The sequence below is a fragment of the Etheostoma spectabile genome, chromosome 4 (assembly GCF_008692095.1).
Source record: "Etheostoma spectabile isolate EspeVRDwgs_2016 chromosome 4, UIUC_Espe_1.0, whole genome shotgun sequence".
NCBI lineage: Eukaryota > Metazoa > Chordata > Actinopteri > Perciformes > Percidae > Etheostoma > Etheostoma spectabile.
Window position 1 is genome coordinate 18,544,330 of NC_045736.1, and position 19,867 is coordinate 18,564,196.

Consider the following 19,867-nt stretch of genomic DNA (forward strand, 5'->3'; position numbering starts at 1 on the left):
TTATTTACAGCAAAAATAAATAAAAAATAAACTAAAACGGCCTTAAGGCTGTACCACACCCGTATTGCAAGTAAAGGCAGCTAGAGAGCCAGAGACTCCGTATGGTGCAGGTTTATGGAGTAATATCATGACGGAGACAATGTGTTTTTAATGGCTGAGACTGCGAAAGGGTGCCGCGGCCCCTTTGAGGACTGCCAAACTAAAGACGCACCTACCTCCTCACGCAATAGTCTTCAACGAGATTGCAAGAGGGAGGAGGCGCAGAGGGGGAGTGTGTGGGGGTGGGAAAAAAAACTATCATAGTTAATAAAATAATGGTAGCGAGGAAACTGCTACCTAAAATGATTTTGCAAGCGACGCATTATTTGTGCACTTGGAGCATGCAGGCTAGTTATTGACGCCATTCAGAAGTTTGACGTGATCTCACTTATACATCCCATATATGCGTATGTTTCACATTCCGACACAGTTAAATGTCATTCCATCCAGCGGCAGGCCAACACCCCAAATAACCTGCTGTCTCCCTGTTTTCTACCGCGTCGCGTTAGAAATCCGTGTTTTCCCCTTCAAAAATCACATCTTGCCTTCTTCTAACTAGTAGGCTACCTCGCATACATATTTGTCCATGTAGCCTACTGGCAAGGAGCCCTCCACAGACGCTAGGAAAAGATGCTGATAGAGGGACCGCTCTGCGGCACTGGGATGCAGTCAGTCGACAAAGTAAGACTGCGATCCATCCCACGACACGAAATACCAGACAAAGCAGAAAACAGATTGTCCACTTACTTTTTCTCGCATTAACACAAATCCAGGCAGTTGTCACTGAACTGCAGATGTAGAAAAGAGTCGAGAGTAACTGCGGCTGTCGCCATATTGTTGCTGCTATCTTCCTTCCCAGTGCGTGCGGCTGCCCTGCATAATTGATGACTCTCAGCAAATTGTTAGGGAGTGTCGGTAAATGCCTTTAGCTTCAGTAATGGACAAGAGACCGCAGCATGGCAAGCAGAAAAAAAACACACTGTTCATGTAACAAGTCATTGATATTCTGGTTGGGAAAATCATTGCGATTGGCAACATATTTCTCTTCAACTTGATCTGAAATGAACTGTGTGATTGCATATTATTTTTAGAATCAAACCTGGAAATTATAAGACACATTAAAGAGACAACTCTGGGCATTTAATAAGACCTTATGTAACCAAGGCAATGGTACCTAAACATCTTGACCCATTCTTAAAATTAAAGTTTGATACAAAATTCTAAATGCACAAAACACTTCTGACGTCAGAGCTCTAGAGTATGACCAAAACTAATGAATTTAAAATTAGTTTTATAACTTCACCTGATAGTTTATTTATCATACAGACCAGTGAAGCAGTATAGTCAAGTTGCATTGTTAATTCTTGATTCAAATCAGCCTAGTTAAGTGGACCAACAAATCAATCACTTACACATGACGTTTAGGCTGACCCAAATGCGTCAAAGCTTTGAGCATTACCATGGTAATCCATGTCCAATTTAGTATTACTGAATATTGTCCGATATTGATCGGCAGGCAATCAATTGGGGGCATCTCTAGACTAAACAGACTGAACTCATGAAAAAGCGTATGTGAAAATAATGTCATGGGCGGGGCCACGTTCCTATTGGCCAGTTGGGTGAGCACTGTCTTGCCTTGGGAGTCCATCTGAATCATTACACCATTGTCACCGCCATAGATGCGCTGCCTTAGTTGAGCGCAGAAGCTAGCGTTAGGTAACTAGCAGCCATTTTGCTTCTAAATAAATACCTTTTAATTATCTTAACATTTTTTAACAGTTAAACTGAAACACTGGCAGTGAATTCCAGGGCCTGCAACCGCAGCGGGAATCGGCCATCGTGGAAACATTGCTAGAAATCTTCGCTGCCAACCTCGACCTGATCTGATCGGAGCTCCAGCGGGACACGGAGAGCTCCAGACCAGCAGCAGCCCGTTAAATACACTTATCCATGTTAACAAGGACATTTTCAGTTCTGTTTTCTCAGCGCTAAGAGCTGCTATGTGAGAGACGCGGTTACGCAGGTGTTTAGGGGTGTGTACCTACTCAATGCAGGAGGTGGTGGTACTCAGTAAGACGTAACGGTACTCATGTGGACAAAAATCAGAAGCAACCAAAACAAAAAAATGCAACAATGTTGCAACTTTACCTGCAAAACAAAGTCAACCTAACTAAAGATGTGAAAGAGCACTAAATCATATCAAGATCCATATTCTGGTATTTCCCAGTCCCATAAATGCATCTCCTACATGACTTTGCTTTAATTAATTCAGTTCAATCTAGACAATGCTGTCTTCAACAGACAATGGCCTAAATAATTGTATATTTGTCGTTCAGCAGGCTGAGTGTATAACATCATGCCATTTTTAGAGTTCTTTTGTTGTAGGCTACCATAAATGTTCTACTATCTGTGTGTAGCAGGAGAAATCTTTATGTTTGTTTTCAGTTTTGAGAGTACAAACACATGTACACACTTCTCACATACACTCAATGAAAGAAATCACTTTCAATTTATTGTGACCCTTTATCTAAAGCCTTCACCCTTCAAAATACTGTGTTGGAGGATTTTAAAGGCGCTGTTTTGAATTTGACCCAACAATGTCTCTATCTGGTGGAATTTCTATGAACTGCACCTTAAAGTCTACAGGAAATCAAAAGGCTGGCATGCATTTTTATTCATTCAGCTACTTTGCATTTCAGCGCTTTGGTGCATTTCAATATAGTGAGCAATGGAAATCTATTCGAACTGTGAATTGAGGAAACTCTGCATGTGTGTGTGTGTCCGTTGTCATATAATATCTCAAGGAACCATTTATCCAATCTGCTTAGCACTTGACTATAAATATGGAATTAGATTTTTGGAATTTGGAGCAGTCTTGACTGTTAAATACTAGATATTACTAAATTGTTATTAAACTAAACGACTGCACAGTTGAGAAAAAAAGAAAACTTCTCCTTTTTCCTCCCCAGCAGACGGAGCCGGGCTCCCTTCTTCCCCCGTCAGTCCACATCACCTACAACATGGATGTTTGACAGCTATACCGAAAGAAGAAAAAAAAAAGGGTGACGCCAAATCTGTCTATGAGCCGCAGACGAACGGCGCCTTATTGAACTGCAATTAACATGTGTAACATGCTGTTGGAGACCAGCACTATATGGGCTAAAGATGACCAAATCATCTGCATACATAAGGTGATTAATTAGTAAGTCACCAACCCTACAGCCTGTACCACATTCATTTAAAATCAAAGATAACTCATTCATATACATATTAAAAAGAAAAGGAGTCAGAATTCCTCCCTGGCGAACACCATTGGTCACTTGGAAGGGAACAGACATTACATTCCCCCATCTTACTCTCATCGTCTGATGCGAGTACCAATACACCAAGATTCTAATTATAAAACCAGGGACCCCACTTTTACACAATTTTAAAAATAATTTTTCATGATTAACACGATCAAATGCTTTAGAAGCATCAATGAAGCATAAGAACATTGTGGAATTTTGCCTATTATATTTATCTAAAATTTCTTTTAGTGCAAAAATACAGAAATCAGTTCCATGCTTCTGTTTAAAACCAAATTGGTTATCAATAGACAGGACATACCTCTCAAGTCTACACAATATAACGGTCTCCAGCACTTTGGACATAACACTGGCCAGAGCTATTGGCCTGTAATTATCTGAGCAGTTCAGCAATCCCCACTTTATCTTTAATAACTGGTATCAGCACAACAGAGAGCATAGAATCAGGTAACTCTCCATGAACAAGAAACCTGTGTAGCACATAGCCACCAGAGGACACAGTTTCTTACTGGCAAATTTAAGATGTTCAGCTGTAATATCATCCAAGCCACAGGCCTTATTATCTCTTAACTTCAGTATTGCTCCATTGACTTCAACAGAAGTGACAGCAACATCATCATTAAACTCTACATTATTCACTACAAACATATTACTTTTTACACAGTTTAATAGTTCATAATATCGTTTTCGCCACAACTGTGAGATTTCATTAGAACCACTGAGGGAGACATCACCTATCCAGTGTGTCTCTCAGGAAAATTTCAGGAATGTCACATATGTGATTTGTCATGCATAAACATGGCAGGATAACATAAAAACTAAGGTATATAACAGTATCAGAATAGTGTGACTGATCCTGCCTCTCTCCAGCATGATGCAGCAGCTTTCTTCATCACATTGGATGTCTGCATCATCTCTAAATACTAATTCATGTGTTGTTTCCATTGTTTTAACCTCCATTACTTTCTGAAAAACAGTAACAATGCATTTTTATTGTTGTAAAGGTGGCGTTATAGCAGAAAAAGCAGGTTTGGCCTTATAACTTCCAAACTTTGTCATATCTCTGCCAAAATGAAAGCTTTCAACGCAAAACTTTAGAATCTTCGGTGCTACAAGTACAAAAAGTGTTATGACTCATAAACGGTTTATCCAATTTTTACAAACTTTTGAGGGTATAATCTAGGGCCACTCCTGAGGCCTATGGGACCAAGGTGTGGATTCATCATTTACACTAATAAGCATAGATATACATTGCTTCCTAGACCTCACATACCAAAAATTACACACATGGACCACTATGTGGCGCTATAATGACATAAAACGTGTTTTTTGCCTATCACACATTAGAAAACCTTACATCCACGTGTTCCTTGAATTGAACTGAATCAGCTATATAGCCCACATCCAATTCCCCTAAAAAAAAAGTGCAATATTGCGCAATGCACACAACCTACTTTTTTTTATCTCCTCTTAGGCCGTGCAACTTATTAGCATGAATTTTGGTATGTAGCATCTACAGATGGACCTGATCAAAAGTTATTAAAAGAATTTTGCTAGGTTAAACTATGCGCATTTCACGATCAAACTATTTTTTGTAGCTAGCCACAAAACACAAACTTTAGCATATCTTGGCCAAATTACTAGGTATCAGAACAGAACTTTAATTTTCGACATCCCATTCCAAGGCTCTTTACCAAAAATTGGCGACCAACTTAATGCGTTTAAATGGGAAATTCGCAATTGCCATATCTCTGCCACTGTAAATGCTATCATCACAAAATTTACAAAAATTACTGTTCATAACTGCTAGCAGCGGCAATGGTATGAAACGGTACACTTCCAGCTCAGTTCAATTCATTTTTTGACCCATAAGGGGAATTTGTATGCAGCAAAAAGACATCACATAAGAATATACAACACAAACCATACAACATTAACCAACACAACCTGTCTCCTAAACAGGCACGGCCTCATTTGAACATGTAGTGAATGTCGTGGATGGCTGAAAAGTTATATTTAAATAATTTATAAATATGTTCTTTTGCTAATGTTAGATATTTACACAGCTAAAAGACATATTTAGCATTACGGAAATTAGTTTCATTAGGGCGTTCACTGTTGCAAGATCTTGGGAGTGTTTAGTCCTGAGTCAGAAACAGGCCTTAAATAAAGTTAATTTTCTTGTGATGTGTCCATCTGAAAATGCCATGTCAGTGTCAGAATGTTCTGGAGATATGTGAAGAATGGGTCTTCTATTTACTTTAGTGACTAAGTGGCGAAAGAATTGCTCATAATCTGTGTCCATGTTCACTTCTCCCATTGGAATCAACACAGATGGACCCGCCACTAGTCTCCTAAAGAGGGTAAACTATTTGCAGCATGTTTACTTCTGCCGCATGATTACTGTTTTCTTATTAAAAGAATATTGTATAATGTAGACTGGAAAGCCAACCATTTGGGGGAACTTGGACTTGTCTCACATTTGCCACTCATGCACACTAGTATATTTGCGCCATCGTGTGGTGACTAGGTGGCGAAATAATTGCTCACAATCTGTGTCCACATTCACTTCTCCCATTGGAATCAATACACATGGACATGCCGCTAGTCTCCTAAAGAGGCCTGGCAGTAGCGCAGCCCACGTGACACTTTTACAGGAAGTTGGAAGTTACTCCGAGTTGGGCGGGGCGTCTCTTTAACTGTCTATGGGGCGTCCATGGGGGCGTCTCGGTTTCTTTTACTGTCGACAGCTCTAAACGGTGTCTGGTGCCCTGGAGAATCTTTGGTACCGGCAGTTCAGTTTGCGGTTGACGCTCTGCTTTCGCCAAGGAGGTTTGGGTCAGAAAAAATGGCTTTCCTAATGACATTTTGTACATTCATCGTCAAGGTGTTATGCTTGCCCCTTCATCTAATTGAAGCGGTCGGTCTGTATGAAATATACAAACGTGTCTTCCCATTTTGTTTAAACCGGATTTCTAGAAATTACAACAAGAAAATGTACGACAAGAAGAAGGAGCTGTTTCGCAGTCTCCCCGAGTTCAACAAGCCTGGCGGGCAGCTCACAATTTTGGAGATCGGTTGTGGCACCGGCGCTAATTTTGAGTTTTATCCGCCTGGTTGCAAGGTGATCTGCACTGACCCGAACCCTCATTTTCAAAAATATCTGAAGAAAAATATGGTGGAGAATGACCACCTCACCTTTGAGAAATGTGTGGTGGCATCGGGTGAGGACATGGGGTCAGTTGAGAGCGAATCAGTAGACGTCGTTGTCTGCACCCTGGTGCTCTGCTCTGTCAAAAACATAAGTCAAACTCTGCGAGAGGCACGTCGCATACTGAGACCAGTAAGTTGTGTGACTCCTGAAATAACCATTCGTCCAAAAAATAATTTCCAATAAAAATGCAGATTTACCGATTTACAACTATGTCCTGCATTGCTATTGATGTTATTGTTCTAATAAAGTGTAACTACTAGATCAATCATTTACCAGTGGACATTAATGATTAACTCACTAAATAACCAAGAAGGAAAGCATTATTTTTCATTGATTTGTTTGACGTACTTGTGCAAAACATGCAATGCAGAGAAATGATCCCCCCACACATGCACCAGCCAAAGTACTAATTATAAATCTTTACATTGTTGCCACAGAATTTTTGCATTATCTTTTATCAACTATTTACCTTTGGCCTGTGTGCCAAAATTACATATCTGAAACAAGATATGGTGCCCTCATTAGGTATAAAAGAGGCTACTTAGACACTTACTCCATGTCAATATTCAACCAAAGTAAGTTTTTGTTTTCGACAAAATGATCCTGAGTTTCAACCCATAAGCCTTACAGGATACATAGTGTAACAATAATGTATTCATGATCTAACATGAGGAAAATAAGGAAACCCATTTCTTCCAGGGACAAAAGTAAACATGCGTCAGGTTTATGCAAAGTGTATCTATAATAAATCTTTGCTTTGCAGGGTGGAGCCTTCTTTTTCCTAGAGCATGTTGTTGCAGAGCCATCAACTTGGGCATACTTCTTCCAGCATGTTCTGCAGCCTCCATGGTACTATTTTGGAGATGGATGTGAGGTCACCCGGGAAACATGGAAACATCTGGAGGCAGCTGGATTCTCTGAACTCAAACTGAGACACATCGAAGCGCCACTCATGTTCGCAATCAAACCACACATCATGGGTTATGCTGTAAAATAGACTGTCTATTAGCTTTGTCGTAAGCTTGCCTCAAAACCAATGCGTGAATATGGAAAGCAGTTAATGCCTCTCCTTGCCTTTGTAATATGATTGAACACCTGTGATCACCAGTCAATTTAATACTAACTTTATTTTTGTATTAAACTTTGGTCTTTGTGTTTTGTAAAGACACATTGACACCTTGATTAAAACCATTACATAGACAGCACACAATACTCACTTTGTACGCAGTTTAAGTGAAAAACATGTTTATTCTTCTGTTTGTCATTTCCCATCTCCAAGTTTTTGCTGATAAATAAATATTATAGTGCCATAGGAAATTTCTGCCGTCATGTTTTATTGACATGAGTGTTGTGTTACTTAAACTTTTCTTTTTTTTAGCTATTAAGATGATTGTGTTTTGTCTTATGTTGGTGATAAACGTGTTTAATTCTGCTGCATGACTATTGTTTTCTTATTAAACGAGTATTGTATGATATAGACAGGAAAGCCAACGATTTGGGGAACTAGGACTTGTCTCACATTTGCCACTCATGCACACTAGTGTATTTGCGCCACCGTGTTGTGCAACAGACATCGTCTCTCAGGTATTAGTGTAATCTTTTGATCTTGTAAAGTGACCTGTCTTGAGATGCTCCCAGCAAGGCGTTGCTTATCCCAGAAAAAAATGAAGTCTTGTCTCATGAAATTATGCAGACTGCTTTGTTTTTTGTTGACTTTACCCTTACACGTAATGAAGTTCACAGGCCTGTACGCTATGTACAAACGCGTGTTTCCCTTGCTTGCCTACAATATAACATTTTCATATAACGACAAAATGCACGAAACGAAGAGGGACCTTTTCCGAAACGTGGGTAAATTTGCAAACACCGACGGTTCTCTTCGCCTGCTGGAGATAGGCTGTGGCAGCGGGGCAAACTTCAAGTTTTACCCCCATGGCTGCACAGTGATCTGCACCGACTCCAACCCACACTTCGAGAAGTACCTGCAGATGAACATGGACGCAAACAAGCATTTGACTTATGACACGTTTATAGTTACCTCTGGGGAGGACATGGACGAGGTAAAGGATGAGTCATTGGATGTTGTTGTCTGCACCTTGGTTCTCTGTTCTGTCAGCAACGTGCAGCGGGTGTTGCAGGAGGTCCGACGCATCCTCAAAACAGTGAGTCTCCGTATGCTGCCTTCAAATGCTGTAGGACATATTTGAATATGTTTATTAGAACGCTCCTATTTTTTTTACATTACACACATTCCAATGGCAGGCTGTCCAATGTTCGTTTTTACTGTAATACATTTGAATGATCATCACAGTCAGAATGGTCAATTCACATCTAATGTTCATTTCTGAATCCCCATAAATCTGCTTCTCTTTCTGCTTCACAGTCCCAACAACAACCAGGAAGCAAATTACAGACACGACAGTTGCAAAGATATATAATCTGATTTGAATTTGAGAAACTGTTTTTGTTGGCTCTCCTACAGGGTGGCGCCTTCTACTTTTTGGAGCATGTTGTCTCAGATCCCTCCACCTGGACACACTTCTTTCAGCATGTGTTTGAGCCTCTGTGGTACTATCTTGGAGATGGATGCATGGTTACCAGAGCAACATGGAAAGATCTAGAGGCAGCTGGCTTTTCTGAACTTCACTTAAGACATATCCAGGCTCCCGAGGTTACTCTAATGATAAGACCACATATCATGGGATATTCCATTAAATGAATGCAGGGGAGAATGGGCAGACTTTGGTGTGCCTCTTTGAGCTTCAGAAACTTGTATAGTATTTTCACTGTATATTATTGAGAATATTTGTTATTTGTTATATACACACACACACACACCTCATGTAACAACATTTTCATTGGTCCACTACCAACATTGGTCCAAATTGAGTCTGCAGGTTTCAAATTACCAAACACAATCAATCTGTACATTTTCATTTCATTCATACTTTCCACACTGTATTTATTGAATGAAAATATATGTATTTACTTACAGAATCAGCAACATTCCATACACTGTTTGTTCTTCTTCCCCACCCCTCCCAAGATGTACATAATAAATATTACCTGGACACTGTGCTTTTTTCCCTGATTGTCTAAGTAACTGTTAAGAAACAACCAAACAGACCACACTCAATAAAACAAGGAATGACTATTGTAACATCTCCTTATAGAGAAATGAGGGGAATTGCTGGTTCACAATATAAACAGGAATTATGTCTGTGTGGTATTTATACAGTCACAATTCTGCTAAGCTGTTAGATTGAATAGAATTTCAACAGCAAGATCTTTAAAAAGATAAGAAAAAAGGAAAGGGATACATTTACAAACTGAGACTCAAAGTTAAAGCTCACAATTTCAAACCTCCCAGTATTAAAAATGTACACAACTATAAATGTTATAGCATTAGCAAATTTAAAAAAAAATAATCAAAAAACAAAACAAACAGCAGGTGGTAAAATGGCCAATTCATTTTTGTTAGTCCAGTATACCATACTGCCATTACAAGTCACTTTTATATCAAACAGAGTAAAAAAAACTGGAGAATCTCAGCCTGAAATGAAGTGTTCCCAGAAACCCCGTTTACGTCCAAATGGCTGAGCTGCTCCCACATTACGTCCCAATCCCCAACTTCTATTCAAACAGGTTATCCCGTTTTAACACAATAAAGGTCCTTTAATGTTTTGAGTTCTTCAATCAGGGTCTTGTTTTGGTTTTCCAGAACCGCTACACGGTTTTCGAGGCATTTAACATATTCCTTTTTCTTTCGTCGACATTCACGGGCTGCCTCTCTACAAGAGGGACAAAAATGTGCAGTTAGTCCAACTAAAAGATTGAGCAATGACTGCACATACATACAGTGCATCACAATGTACAGCGCTGTCACTACTTTAACATAAAATTACATATATCAAAGCTACAGCCGTAACAGGGAAATATGTGCAGCAAGAAATGTACAAGATAATTAATTAGGAAACGTTTTCCTGTTTTTAAGCTCTACGTAATTCCAGTAATGGCACTACTGCATCATCACAAAACATTTTTTTTCCCCATGTCCAGTTTGTTTCTACCATCCATTACTACAGTAATGAGAGTTCTTTCTTTTAGTGTATCAATCTGTTAATTTTATTATTGTATTTATTATTTTGTTGGCCGTTGATAGTTTCAATTCAGACAAATACTGTTTGACTATCTTTGTCCAGAATGTCTGGGAGATTTGACATTTTTCTGACTTTAACTTTTCTATACAAACCCAGAAATACACTGTACACTTACCTGTTTTTTGCAAGCCTTATTTCCCGCTTCATTGTTGGGTCATCACTCTTGCCCTGAGATATTCCCATAGGAGAGGTCATAACTACAGTTTGAGGCATGGAGCTGGATGTGGGCGCAGTGCGGATTTGGTATGTTTGCACCTCTCCTCCTGCACCTGTCAAAAGATGACAGCAGGGGTGACAACAGCTCTGCCACACAGCCTGCATCACTTGAGAGATCTCACTTGTTAAGTTCAGACAGTAATGTGTCATTTGTTTGCCACACACACGTTATTTCAAATTAAAAAAGTGAGGTTTTTTTGCCGTATTACTACTTTACTGGTGTCAATAATACTGAAAAATGTGTTAACCTGTGTGAATGAGAATCCATTAACTAGTTTACCTAAGGACATACTTTTAAAAATGCTAAACTTTGATATTAATTACACTCTAATCAAATCATCCCTTTTGGGAAATAAAGTAAAAGTACCTTAAAGTAAAGCCATATTCTAACTGCAATAGCACTTTGTCAAAACTATCAAGGAGCTGTGTTGATGTGGGCAAGTTAAAAACTAGTGAGCAGATTAAATATGAAGTCCAATTCAAAGGCTTATAAAAGGCACAAAGACAACACATAATGCATGATACTGCATGATTTTACAACTGCATTGTATGTGCTATTGTCTGTCTGAATGCATTTTCTTTGAATATGCCCATGTATTGCTCACCTTGTACAACAACCTGGTTGCTAGGCACCAGTATCTGCTGACCGTCAGATGTCTGTGCATACTGAAGAATGGTGGTGTTCTGCTGGGCTCCGCCAGAGTTGGCCATGGTGACAGCCTGTAGCCCCTGAATGGCTTCAGACCCCGAAGTTGCCAGCTGGATTGTGCCATTAGCTGCTATGGTAACTAGATAATCACACAGATGGCATCAGAATTGTAAAGATCCCAATTCATCTGGCTAGGCTGACATTCTAGATACTGCAGAGTAGGCCTGCACGATTTGGGGAAAAGTATGAATCACGATTTATTAGCTTAGAATTGATATCATGATTCTTTTCTCACAAAGTGTAATGTTTATTGCACACATGAAACATGACAAAACAAAACAACGTACCAAACTGACTATTTTGGCACCTATAGCACATTGCACATCCCCACAAGCTTGTAAACATAGAGGCTTCCATGAAGAGAAGGGAGAACATTGCAGCGCTTGGGAGCGCTTAAAAACCTATTTTATACAGTCTATGTTTAAAACTTTAACAAAAACTTTCAAAGTCATTGAAAGAAAATTATTTAAAAATTAAATCCTCAACAGGGTGAATCGAGATTGCGATTTTATATTGATTATTTGTGCAGGCCTACTGCAGAGCAGTCTTTTTTTTTTTTTTTTTTTAAACTTGACCCATTATCTTACAAGAACTTGTGTGGTATACAGCTCTGTCTGGTAAGCATACTAACATGAAAACATACAGTAATATTCAATAATTGTAATTATCCTACATTTTCTTTTGCAGAAATACAACATATTTTCTTAAATTAATTCCTACAAATTCATAACTTTTGAAAACAAATTCTCAATTCAATAGGCCAATTGGCCCCTCTTTGAGGCCAACCCTTTTTCATGCGAGCACTATTGAAGGGAGGAGTTCTTACTGTACTGGCCAGTGCTGGTCTGGTAGATTTGGGTGTTGGGTACTGTAACTCCAGTCACTCCTGTGGATACCAGGCTGTTATCCTTTCCCTCAATGTGTGTCACTTCCTCAGATGATAGTTCATTTAGGATTTTTCTACAAGGTGAGATGAGGAGGGTCACGTTTTCATCTCATAGGACTGTTTGGGTATTGAGCTTTTCTTGTGTTGTTTTTTTTTACCTGTATGAAGGCCGTCTTGCCAGTATTTCTCTGGTCTTATGGGATGCAGCTCCGCTGTCTGATGAGTCTTGTGAATCGTCACTATCTGAATCCAGGGCCTAGAAAGAGGGAGGTGGACAATGAGTAATAGTATAAAATGGCATATTGAGGGTTTGTAAAAATAAACTAAAGAAGCATTAATTTCACATAGGCTGTCATTTCGAAACAATGATTGCAGTGTCAAAAAAAACAGATTCTCACCTGTGCAGTCTGCATCTGAGGGGACTGAATGACTGATGACTGTGCAGACTGGATCACTCCTTGAACCTGAAACTGACCCCCTGGCAGCTGCAAAACTGCCACAGAGCCACCACCCAGTGACATCTACAAAAACAATTTTATATTCACAAACAACATATTTATCATAGCAAATGTGCAAAAAAGTTCTGATGCTCATTAAGACATGCGTATCAAAAGAATTGCTAACAGGGTTACAACTAACATAATAACCCAAATTACACAAAACACGTTTTGGCATCAAGCCATGAAGACGGTTTTGGTTTAATGTGCTTAGAACTGAGATATCTCCCACTGACCTCTACCACCAACATAATACAATGAAGATGAATGGAATTTCGCTCATGTTCCTAAGAGTTGCCCTTGTTACTGTGGATTAGACCTCACCGTGAATGGTTTTCCGCGAGATCTATGTTCTACTGAAGCAATAGTCTGTATGAAAACTGTCAGTTATCTTGAGTAACTAAACCACTGTTTTTGCAAAGACATGTTAAGTTTTTTTTTTGTGTGGGCTGAAATATTTAATATGGATATCTCAACAAAACCACAACTATCTGCATGACTAGATATCATCAAGGTATCTATGGAAAATGTGTAATTTGGGTGAACTGATCATTTAAAATCAACTATATAATTTCATTTAGCCTAAAAGAATATATTGGGCCAAGTATGTGGTTATTTACCCTCATTCACAGTTTAGGGTAATTTTGTCCCCCCCCCCCATTTTCCCATATATTGGTGTCTTACTGATTAATATGAACACAAATCTTTGAAACTGGTCCAGTTTTGAGTGAAAACGCTGTAACCGGCAGCCGCAAACCAAGATGTAATATAATCATAAAGGACAAATGTGCATCCTCAATTCCGTCCACTAAAAGAGCTGTTTTTGCCACTGGCAAACTCAGATTATTATTCTAAAGGTGGATTTATAGTTGGCTCTGCGCAGAGCCAACTCCATAGCCTACGTAAGTGACCTACGCCATTGTTAGGATTTATGCTTGTGCTTATACAACTGTCTTTTCAGATGCTATAAACTCAGACAGGAAGTTAAGACTCCATCAAGCAGACTAGTCACATTAAATCCTGGATTTAATACTCCCTACCTTTATTACAAAATTGACAGACTGTGCAAATAAGTAGTTTTGTCAGACTTCATTTACGATAGATAATAAGAATAAGCACTATAATAACTTCAAATTGTGTCAATTTCTTTCTACGATTACTTTATACATGCCAGTTTTAAGATATGGTTTCAATTCCAATGTTCTTCCTCTAACTTTGCTGTTAAAGGCTGGGAAAAAATAGCTATGTGGAAGCTTTCTAGTACATGATCAAAATGAATGGATCCATTTTACACATTGATCTACACCAATCTTAATACATTATAGTGTGCTTTCAGCATGGCCTTCATTAACAAAGCAAACTAGCTAATGGTCTTAGCCGTGCGAGAGTTAAGGTGGCAATATAAATTGTCAGTAAAATTAGCTTTTAATGGAATTTTGAAAGGGATCTATTAGTTACCTGTTGGGCTATCTGTGAGAACTGAGCGGGTGTGATGGTGGCAGTCTGTAACTCAGTGCCATTGCTGCCCTGCTGTACTTCTTCCATAGTAACTGGGAACAAATAAATCAATATTACGGTTTTACAATGACGCTAATGTAACAACAACTGTCTGTGGCGGGGTGTCAGTCTGTATGCTGTACTCCGCTGTGCCCTATTTGTTAAATAACTCTTCCCGAAAAATGTGCTCAAAGCGATATTAAACCACAGTTTCATACTTTGGCTAACCGTTTATTAAGTTAAACAGGTGAGGTTAAGCGAACTAAAAAACACTTCCTCTTAGGAGACAAGCGTGTTAGCCAATGCAACTATCGTTAACGTTAACATGGAGTTACGAAACACAGCTAGGCCCAACAGTCAACTCTGTTAACTTGTTACCCTAATGATTTAAATGCAAATGTTTACGTTTAAGTGGGCGACTTCATACTAAGCAAACGTCTAACGTTAGCTAAAGCCGAACTCTAGCTAAAGTTATCCTTTCTTTATTTACTGCTAGAATGTTCAACCTCACGAACGTTGCCGTTGCTAGTTAACGGTAGCTAACGTTCAGTTAAACGGACGTTAAGCAGTTTAAACGGTTAAAAACAACAGTTTTAGAGCTGCACGCGGGCAAGTTTTGTTACTCTGGGTCCCAGGATGGATGAGCTTTTGTCTCAATGAGCAAATATGTGTAACTCTGTCACTGGCACGCAAGTTATCGCGTCAATAGACGTCAGCGATACGGGGAGCCATTAAGCTAACTACACCTTCCCTTTTCGTAGAACGGCGAGGAGTTGACGAAGCAACAGCCGCCATTACTGTCACAGCGGAGCAGACAGCCAGACGAGCACAAAACTCCCGCTCAGCCAGCCAAAATTTACCTTTTCAAGGGCCGCGTGACTGTTCTTGTTCACAGCGTGGACTTCGTGCAATTCGAGTGTATACTTTGACACAAGAAATACCTTGAAAAGTTACTTCGCAGCAATGGCTAACAGCTAAAAATACAAAGATGTCAGCTAAAAAAAAATAGCAGACCCCTTTTTTTCCCAAAGGAAATGGGCGGTGCTGTTTGGCAAAGACGCATTACGTAATAGTTTCTTTAGGCCTTGTGATTGGTGAAAACAGTTTTAGCAGCTGGCACATACAAAAGAACAAAAGTCCAATAACACTCTGATAGGGGCCATTCTGCAATAGCAAATACTATTACTTTAATACTATAAGTAGACCTACATTTACCGATAGTACTTCTATGTGATTAAAAGTATGAATCATTTTGCTTGCAGTATTTTCACATTGAGATAGTACTTCCACTGATTCTTGGATCACGGATTGTGCCCCTCTTGTGTATTTAGATCAATGTTTCCCATCTTGCAGGTAGCTGTTAGTTTTCTATTAATTTCTGTATAGTATGAAAATTTATTTGCAGAGATTTTGAAAACATTTGGCACTTTGAAATTGGGCTTCCTCCCTTTACTTCAAAAGGAAGTTATCTCACAGAGTGTTGGCCTTTTCAGCAAGCCATTCACAGAGGTTTTGTGACCAAAAATATCCTTTATGTCCATTATGATAAACTCTCAAACATGGATGCAACAATAGAGTCTATTCTTTAGGTGTGATTTAAATCACTGTTACATAATTACAAAACTCATGAATATATCAGGACATATGAAATGATTAAATGCCTTTGTTTATTCTGTATAACCTTACATAAAGTATAAAACACAGTACAACAAACCAAAATAGAAAATAAGTGAGAGAAATGGGAAGGGGTGTACCACCTTGATTTCTTAACTATGTGAGTTAAAACACCTCCCTAACATTAAAGATTTATCAGTGGATCATGCTCTCACAGAGCAGTTCAGAATTGACAAAATAATTAATATACAATATACCAAGAGTGCATACACAAAATATTGATAGAACAACTCAAGAGAGATTAATACAGTCACTACTGGTTAAATCAGTCCTCTGCTCTTAGTTATTATAAAATGTTTAAGCATTATGTTTATTTCACCAGACTGTGCAAGCTTTGCAATTAAATTGCACTGTCATAGGGATTGCATAGTGTGTAAGAACTCTGATAGAGAAAAAGAGCAGAAACCAAAGGAAGCCCTTGTAGACTTCCCAGTGAAGCAGGTAAATGGTTGATGGACACTGGTTGTCAGTAACCCCTCTTTTTAGACATTAAATCTGCCTTAATCACAAGATTTGTTTTGACAAAAAAAAAAAATCTACATTTTATGGGTATTATTCACAGATTGCACCAAGGGACCATCTGGTCCATCCCTGTGTTATGAGTTTTGTTCCCTGAATATACAAATTCATACATATCTCCTCCACTTCTGCCTCAAGCGGACTTTTTCTTGTGCTTGGCTGAGTCATGCAAACATTCTACTGCAAAACGAAGGATGCAATGTTAAAGCTAAGATGAAGTGCTGTTAGTGTTTTCTCTAGGTGGACTTATACTGGGCAAAAGCAAATGTCAAGCAGTATATTTCTAAAATTACTAACATGTTTAATGTAACATGAAATAGGCGTAGTTAGTAGACACCTACTGTAAGTACCACCAGTGCAAAGTGCTGTAATTTAATGGATCATGTTCCTGTTTAACTTAATGATTTAACATATTTCTAATATTGTTTGGCTTGGTTGAATCTTATAATGACACAATTGTAAAAGTCCAAAAATAACAATGAAAAACTATATACATGTTGACATTAAGTGTTCATCACTGAAATACAGTAAAATCCAGTACAAAGAGCCTATAAATAATGGCAAGGAGCACAAGGAAAGCACAAGATTACAGTAAAACCAAATACACATTGCAAAAACATCTTGATGCAAATATATATTTTTTCTTTTTACCCTTTTTTATACAATTACTTTACTTGCCAATCAAGGATGTTTCAGATGTGGCTCAGCTTTGCGACTGCATTTACAAGTGCTTTTAAATCCAGTGACTGAACACATAAATTAATCCAGATACATGATGACTTGCCTCCATTGACTACAGATTTAAAGTACCAACAACAATCCTGTTGGAATTCAAAGTACCTCTTTACAAAATTGCACAAAGACAAAACACAGTTTGAATGAGCTTTGAGTGTGAAGATGAAAAGGAAAGGGCCAAACGCTCAAACACTTGCTCTATTATGCAATACAAAACTAGAGGGGTATGGCTGTTCACCAATACAAAGTACAATGGCAAAGGATATTGGATGAACAGTTGTGGGCCTAATTAAAAAAATAAAAAATGTTTTTACCAATAACCTGGTAGCCTGAAAACAGACAAGTTTTTTTTCTTCTTCCTTTTTTCAATGGCCAACAAGAAAGTTCCCCGGCTTTAACAGTGACAGCCCTCCCAGTAAACTCTCAAAGCTCCTCAAGCAAGAATCCTCAGAATAATATATGCTCCTGAAACATTAATTATAATGCCTTATTGTTATAATAAAATAGACAATTTTTGAGAAAGTGCAATGTTATATCTATCCTGATTAACAATGCTTTAAAGTTAATTATCTTAACGCTCCATTTTACAACTAATATTCCATTTCAAAAGTACTGTCAAAACTGTTAAATCTTATTTACAATCCTCTCTTTGCTACAATTATCATCCCTCAGCTGGGTTAACTGTCCATAAACCATCCACTGAGAGTGACTAGTCAAGCATTTGTACATTTATACAATTGAAAATATCTATACAGTAACGTACAGTATCTAAAATACAACAGGCCTTTATAGGTACAGTACAGAATATGGCCTCTTTCCTCTTTTTTATCCCTTTGGATAACTGTCAGGATTTCCATTACTTGTCAAACCCCAAAGGACAATAAAACAGCTATTTGTAACAGATTCATTAAAAATTAAGATAGGAATGTATGGCTGAAGTTTTTAATAAGGCAGGAAATATATTAGGGCAGGAAAGTTGTGAAAATGTATTTGGCTTCATTATTATGGATCAAAATAAACTTTCTAAATAATGCACACAGACCAAGACTGACTACGTGTTTAATGGTTTGCTTTCATCTGCCCTCTTTTATTCACCCATGTCAGTGAGAAATGACAAGGGCTCAGTGCATGCGTTAGTGTGCGTTTGTTTCAAAGCTGCTTGTAAAAAATATTTCAAGTTGTTGATCTAAGTTTAGTAGCTCTTGGAATCTGTGTAGACACAGAAGGGAAATTGCTTTAAGAGGTTTGTGGTAGGTACAGAATAAAACAGTGGATTTTCACAAAGACATTAATATATAATTCAATTCAAAAGTGGTCCTGTTGTATGTGTTTTTTTCGCCCTTTACCTAAAAAAAAAAATGCAATAGTGGGCTTTTTTTTCCTTTACCATATGTTGCTTCTGTCCCATTTGCAAAATTCTATTAATGAAACACAGTGGAGACCTCCAAACATGGCAGGTCCAATCACAGACATGCAGTGGCCAAGATACTGTATGCTGGTGTCACACAGGGCTGGGTGGCAGTGGTAGCAATGTGGTTCATGCTCTTTTTTTCACCCTCGGCCAAAGCCGTGAAGTCCTACGATGATGGTGCAAACGCATCCCGTCTGTGAATGATGGCTGAATGAGACCAGACCACCACAACCCCTTTACATATTGTAAGCAACATAGATGGGATCCAGCTGGTCAGCGAGGAAAGAGTCACGAAGGTGCATGCGTTGCTTTTCTCCCCTGGAGTTGATGGGTATAACCCCAGGGTCCACAATAACCACCACACCCACGATGAGGTGGTGCTCCTCCAGGACCACGTTGGTTATCAGAGGCACCAGGTCCAGCGCATCCTGCTCTGAACCACACAGCTCTGACACTACCACCAGCAGGTTGGTCCACGTAAACACAGCACTGTGAGGAGCGAGAATCCAAAAGCAATGTTTAAAAGAATAGTTGGGCCTTTTACAAAATATGCTTAGCTTTCTTCAGAGTGTAATTAATGTACAGGTATGTATCACAATGTGCTTTCTTTTGACATAGGAGCAGATTGCATTTTAGAAGTGGATATTGCCAGTTTTATGAAACAAAAAGAAATTACAAAATTACACATTATAGCTCAAATCTATTTATTTTTCAGCTCCTACTACGTGAGCACCGTCTCTGTGCGTACCACAGAGTTTTTCCTGTGTGCCTCTGCAACAGTTAACGTTAGACAGCCAATCACCAGCATTGTTAGGTCTTGGTAGAACCATGCCGCATGCTTATTGGCTCACAGACGCTGATGAGATTTACTACTTAGGTATTGAAATTGGGTACTGAATGACAAGGCATTCTTTTGATACTCAAAACTTTAGAGGCAATTCGGTCAGTGCCTTAAAAGTATTGAATTCGGTACCCAGCCGTAGTCTAGTAGGTATGTACATC

The 19,867-nt window shown here is 38.8% G+C and overlaps 5 protein-coding genes across 9 annotated transcripts in view; 2 read left to right on the forward strand and 3 right to left on the reverse strand.

Annotated features, from left to right (window-relative positions):
- scn8ab (sodium channel, voltage gated, type VIII, alpha subunit b) overlaps positions 1-8,734 on the reverse strand; it is a 64,034-nt gene extending 55,300 nt beyond the window's left edge. Inside the window, exon 1 of one of the 3 annotated variants that reach the window (XM_032514546.1) lies at positions 8,600-8,734. The gene's annotated coding sequence lies outside the window, so the exon portion shown is untranslated. Of the gene's footprint in view, positions 1-782; positions 957-8,599 lie in introns of those variants that run through there. The other 2 variants (XM_032514544.1, XM_032514545.1) reach the window with 2 other exon arrangements.
- On the forward strand, positions 6,053-7,702 carry LOC116688482 (methyltransferase-like protein 7A). Its single transcript, XM_032514557.1, has 2 exons — positions 6,053-6,690; positions 7,325-7,702. Exons 1-2 carry the CDS (start codon positions 6,064-6,066, stop codon positions 7,556-7,558), a joined length of 861 nt encoding a protein of 286 aa, XP_032370448.1. The 5' UTR covers positions 6,053-6,063; the 3' UTR covers positions 7,559-7,702.
- On the forward strand, positions 7,922-9,986 carry LOC116688483 (methyltransferase-like protein 7A). The gene is made up of 2 exons (XM_032514558.1): positions 7,922-8,723; positions 9,044-9,986. The coding sequence occupies exons 1-2, from the start codon at positions 8,190-8,192 to the stop codon at positions 9,278-9,280; spliced, it is 771 nt and encodes a 256-aa protein (XP_032370449.1). The 5' UTR covers positions 7,922-8,189; the 3' UTR covers positions 9,281-9,986.
- atf1 (activating transcription factor 1) lies at positions 9,528-15,624 on the reverse strand. Of its 3 annotated transcripts, none has more exons than XM_032514554.1 (8): positions 15,387-15,624; positions 14,488-14,579; positions 12,931-13,053; positions 12,691-12,788; positions 12,473-12,606; positions 11,543-11,725; positions 10,837-10,990; positions 9,528-10,352 (listed from the first exon to the last, which is right to left on the reverse strand). In XM_032514554.1, exons 2-8 carry the CDS (start codon positions 14,572-14,574, stop codon positions 10,208-10,210), a joined length of 924 nt encoding a protein of 307 aa, XP_032370445.1. In that variant the 5' UTR covers positions 14,575-14,579; positions 15,387-15,624; the 3' UTR covers positions 9,528-10,207. The 3 variants fall into 3 exon arrangements, with proteins under 3 accessions (XP_032370445.1, XP_032370446.1, XP_032370447.1); XM_032514555.1 differs by lacking the exon at positions 15,387-15,624 and adding an exon at positions 14,932-15,269; XM_032514556.1 differs by lacking the exon at positions 14,488-14,579 and having other exon boundaries at positions 15,387-15,578.
- Positions 15,625-16,174: 550 nt separating this feature from the next.
- dip2bb (disco-interacting protein 2 homolog Bb) overlaps positions 16,175-19,867 on the reverse strand; it is a 47,573-nt gene continuing 43,880 nt past the window's right edge. Inside the window, 1 exon segment of the mRNA XM_032514559.1 lies at positions 16,175-19,354. Coding sequence (XP_032370450.1) covers positions 19,102-19,354 — 253 coding nt within the window. The 3' untranslated portion in view covers positions 16,175-19,101.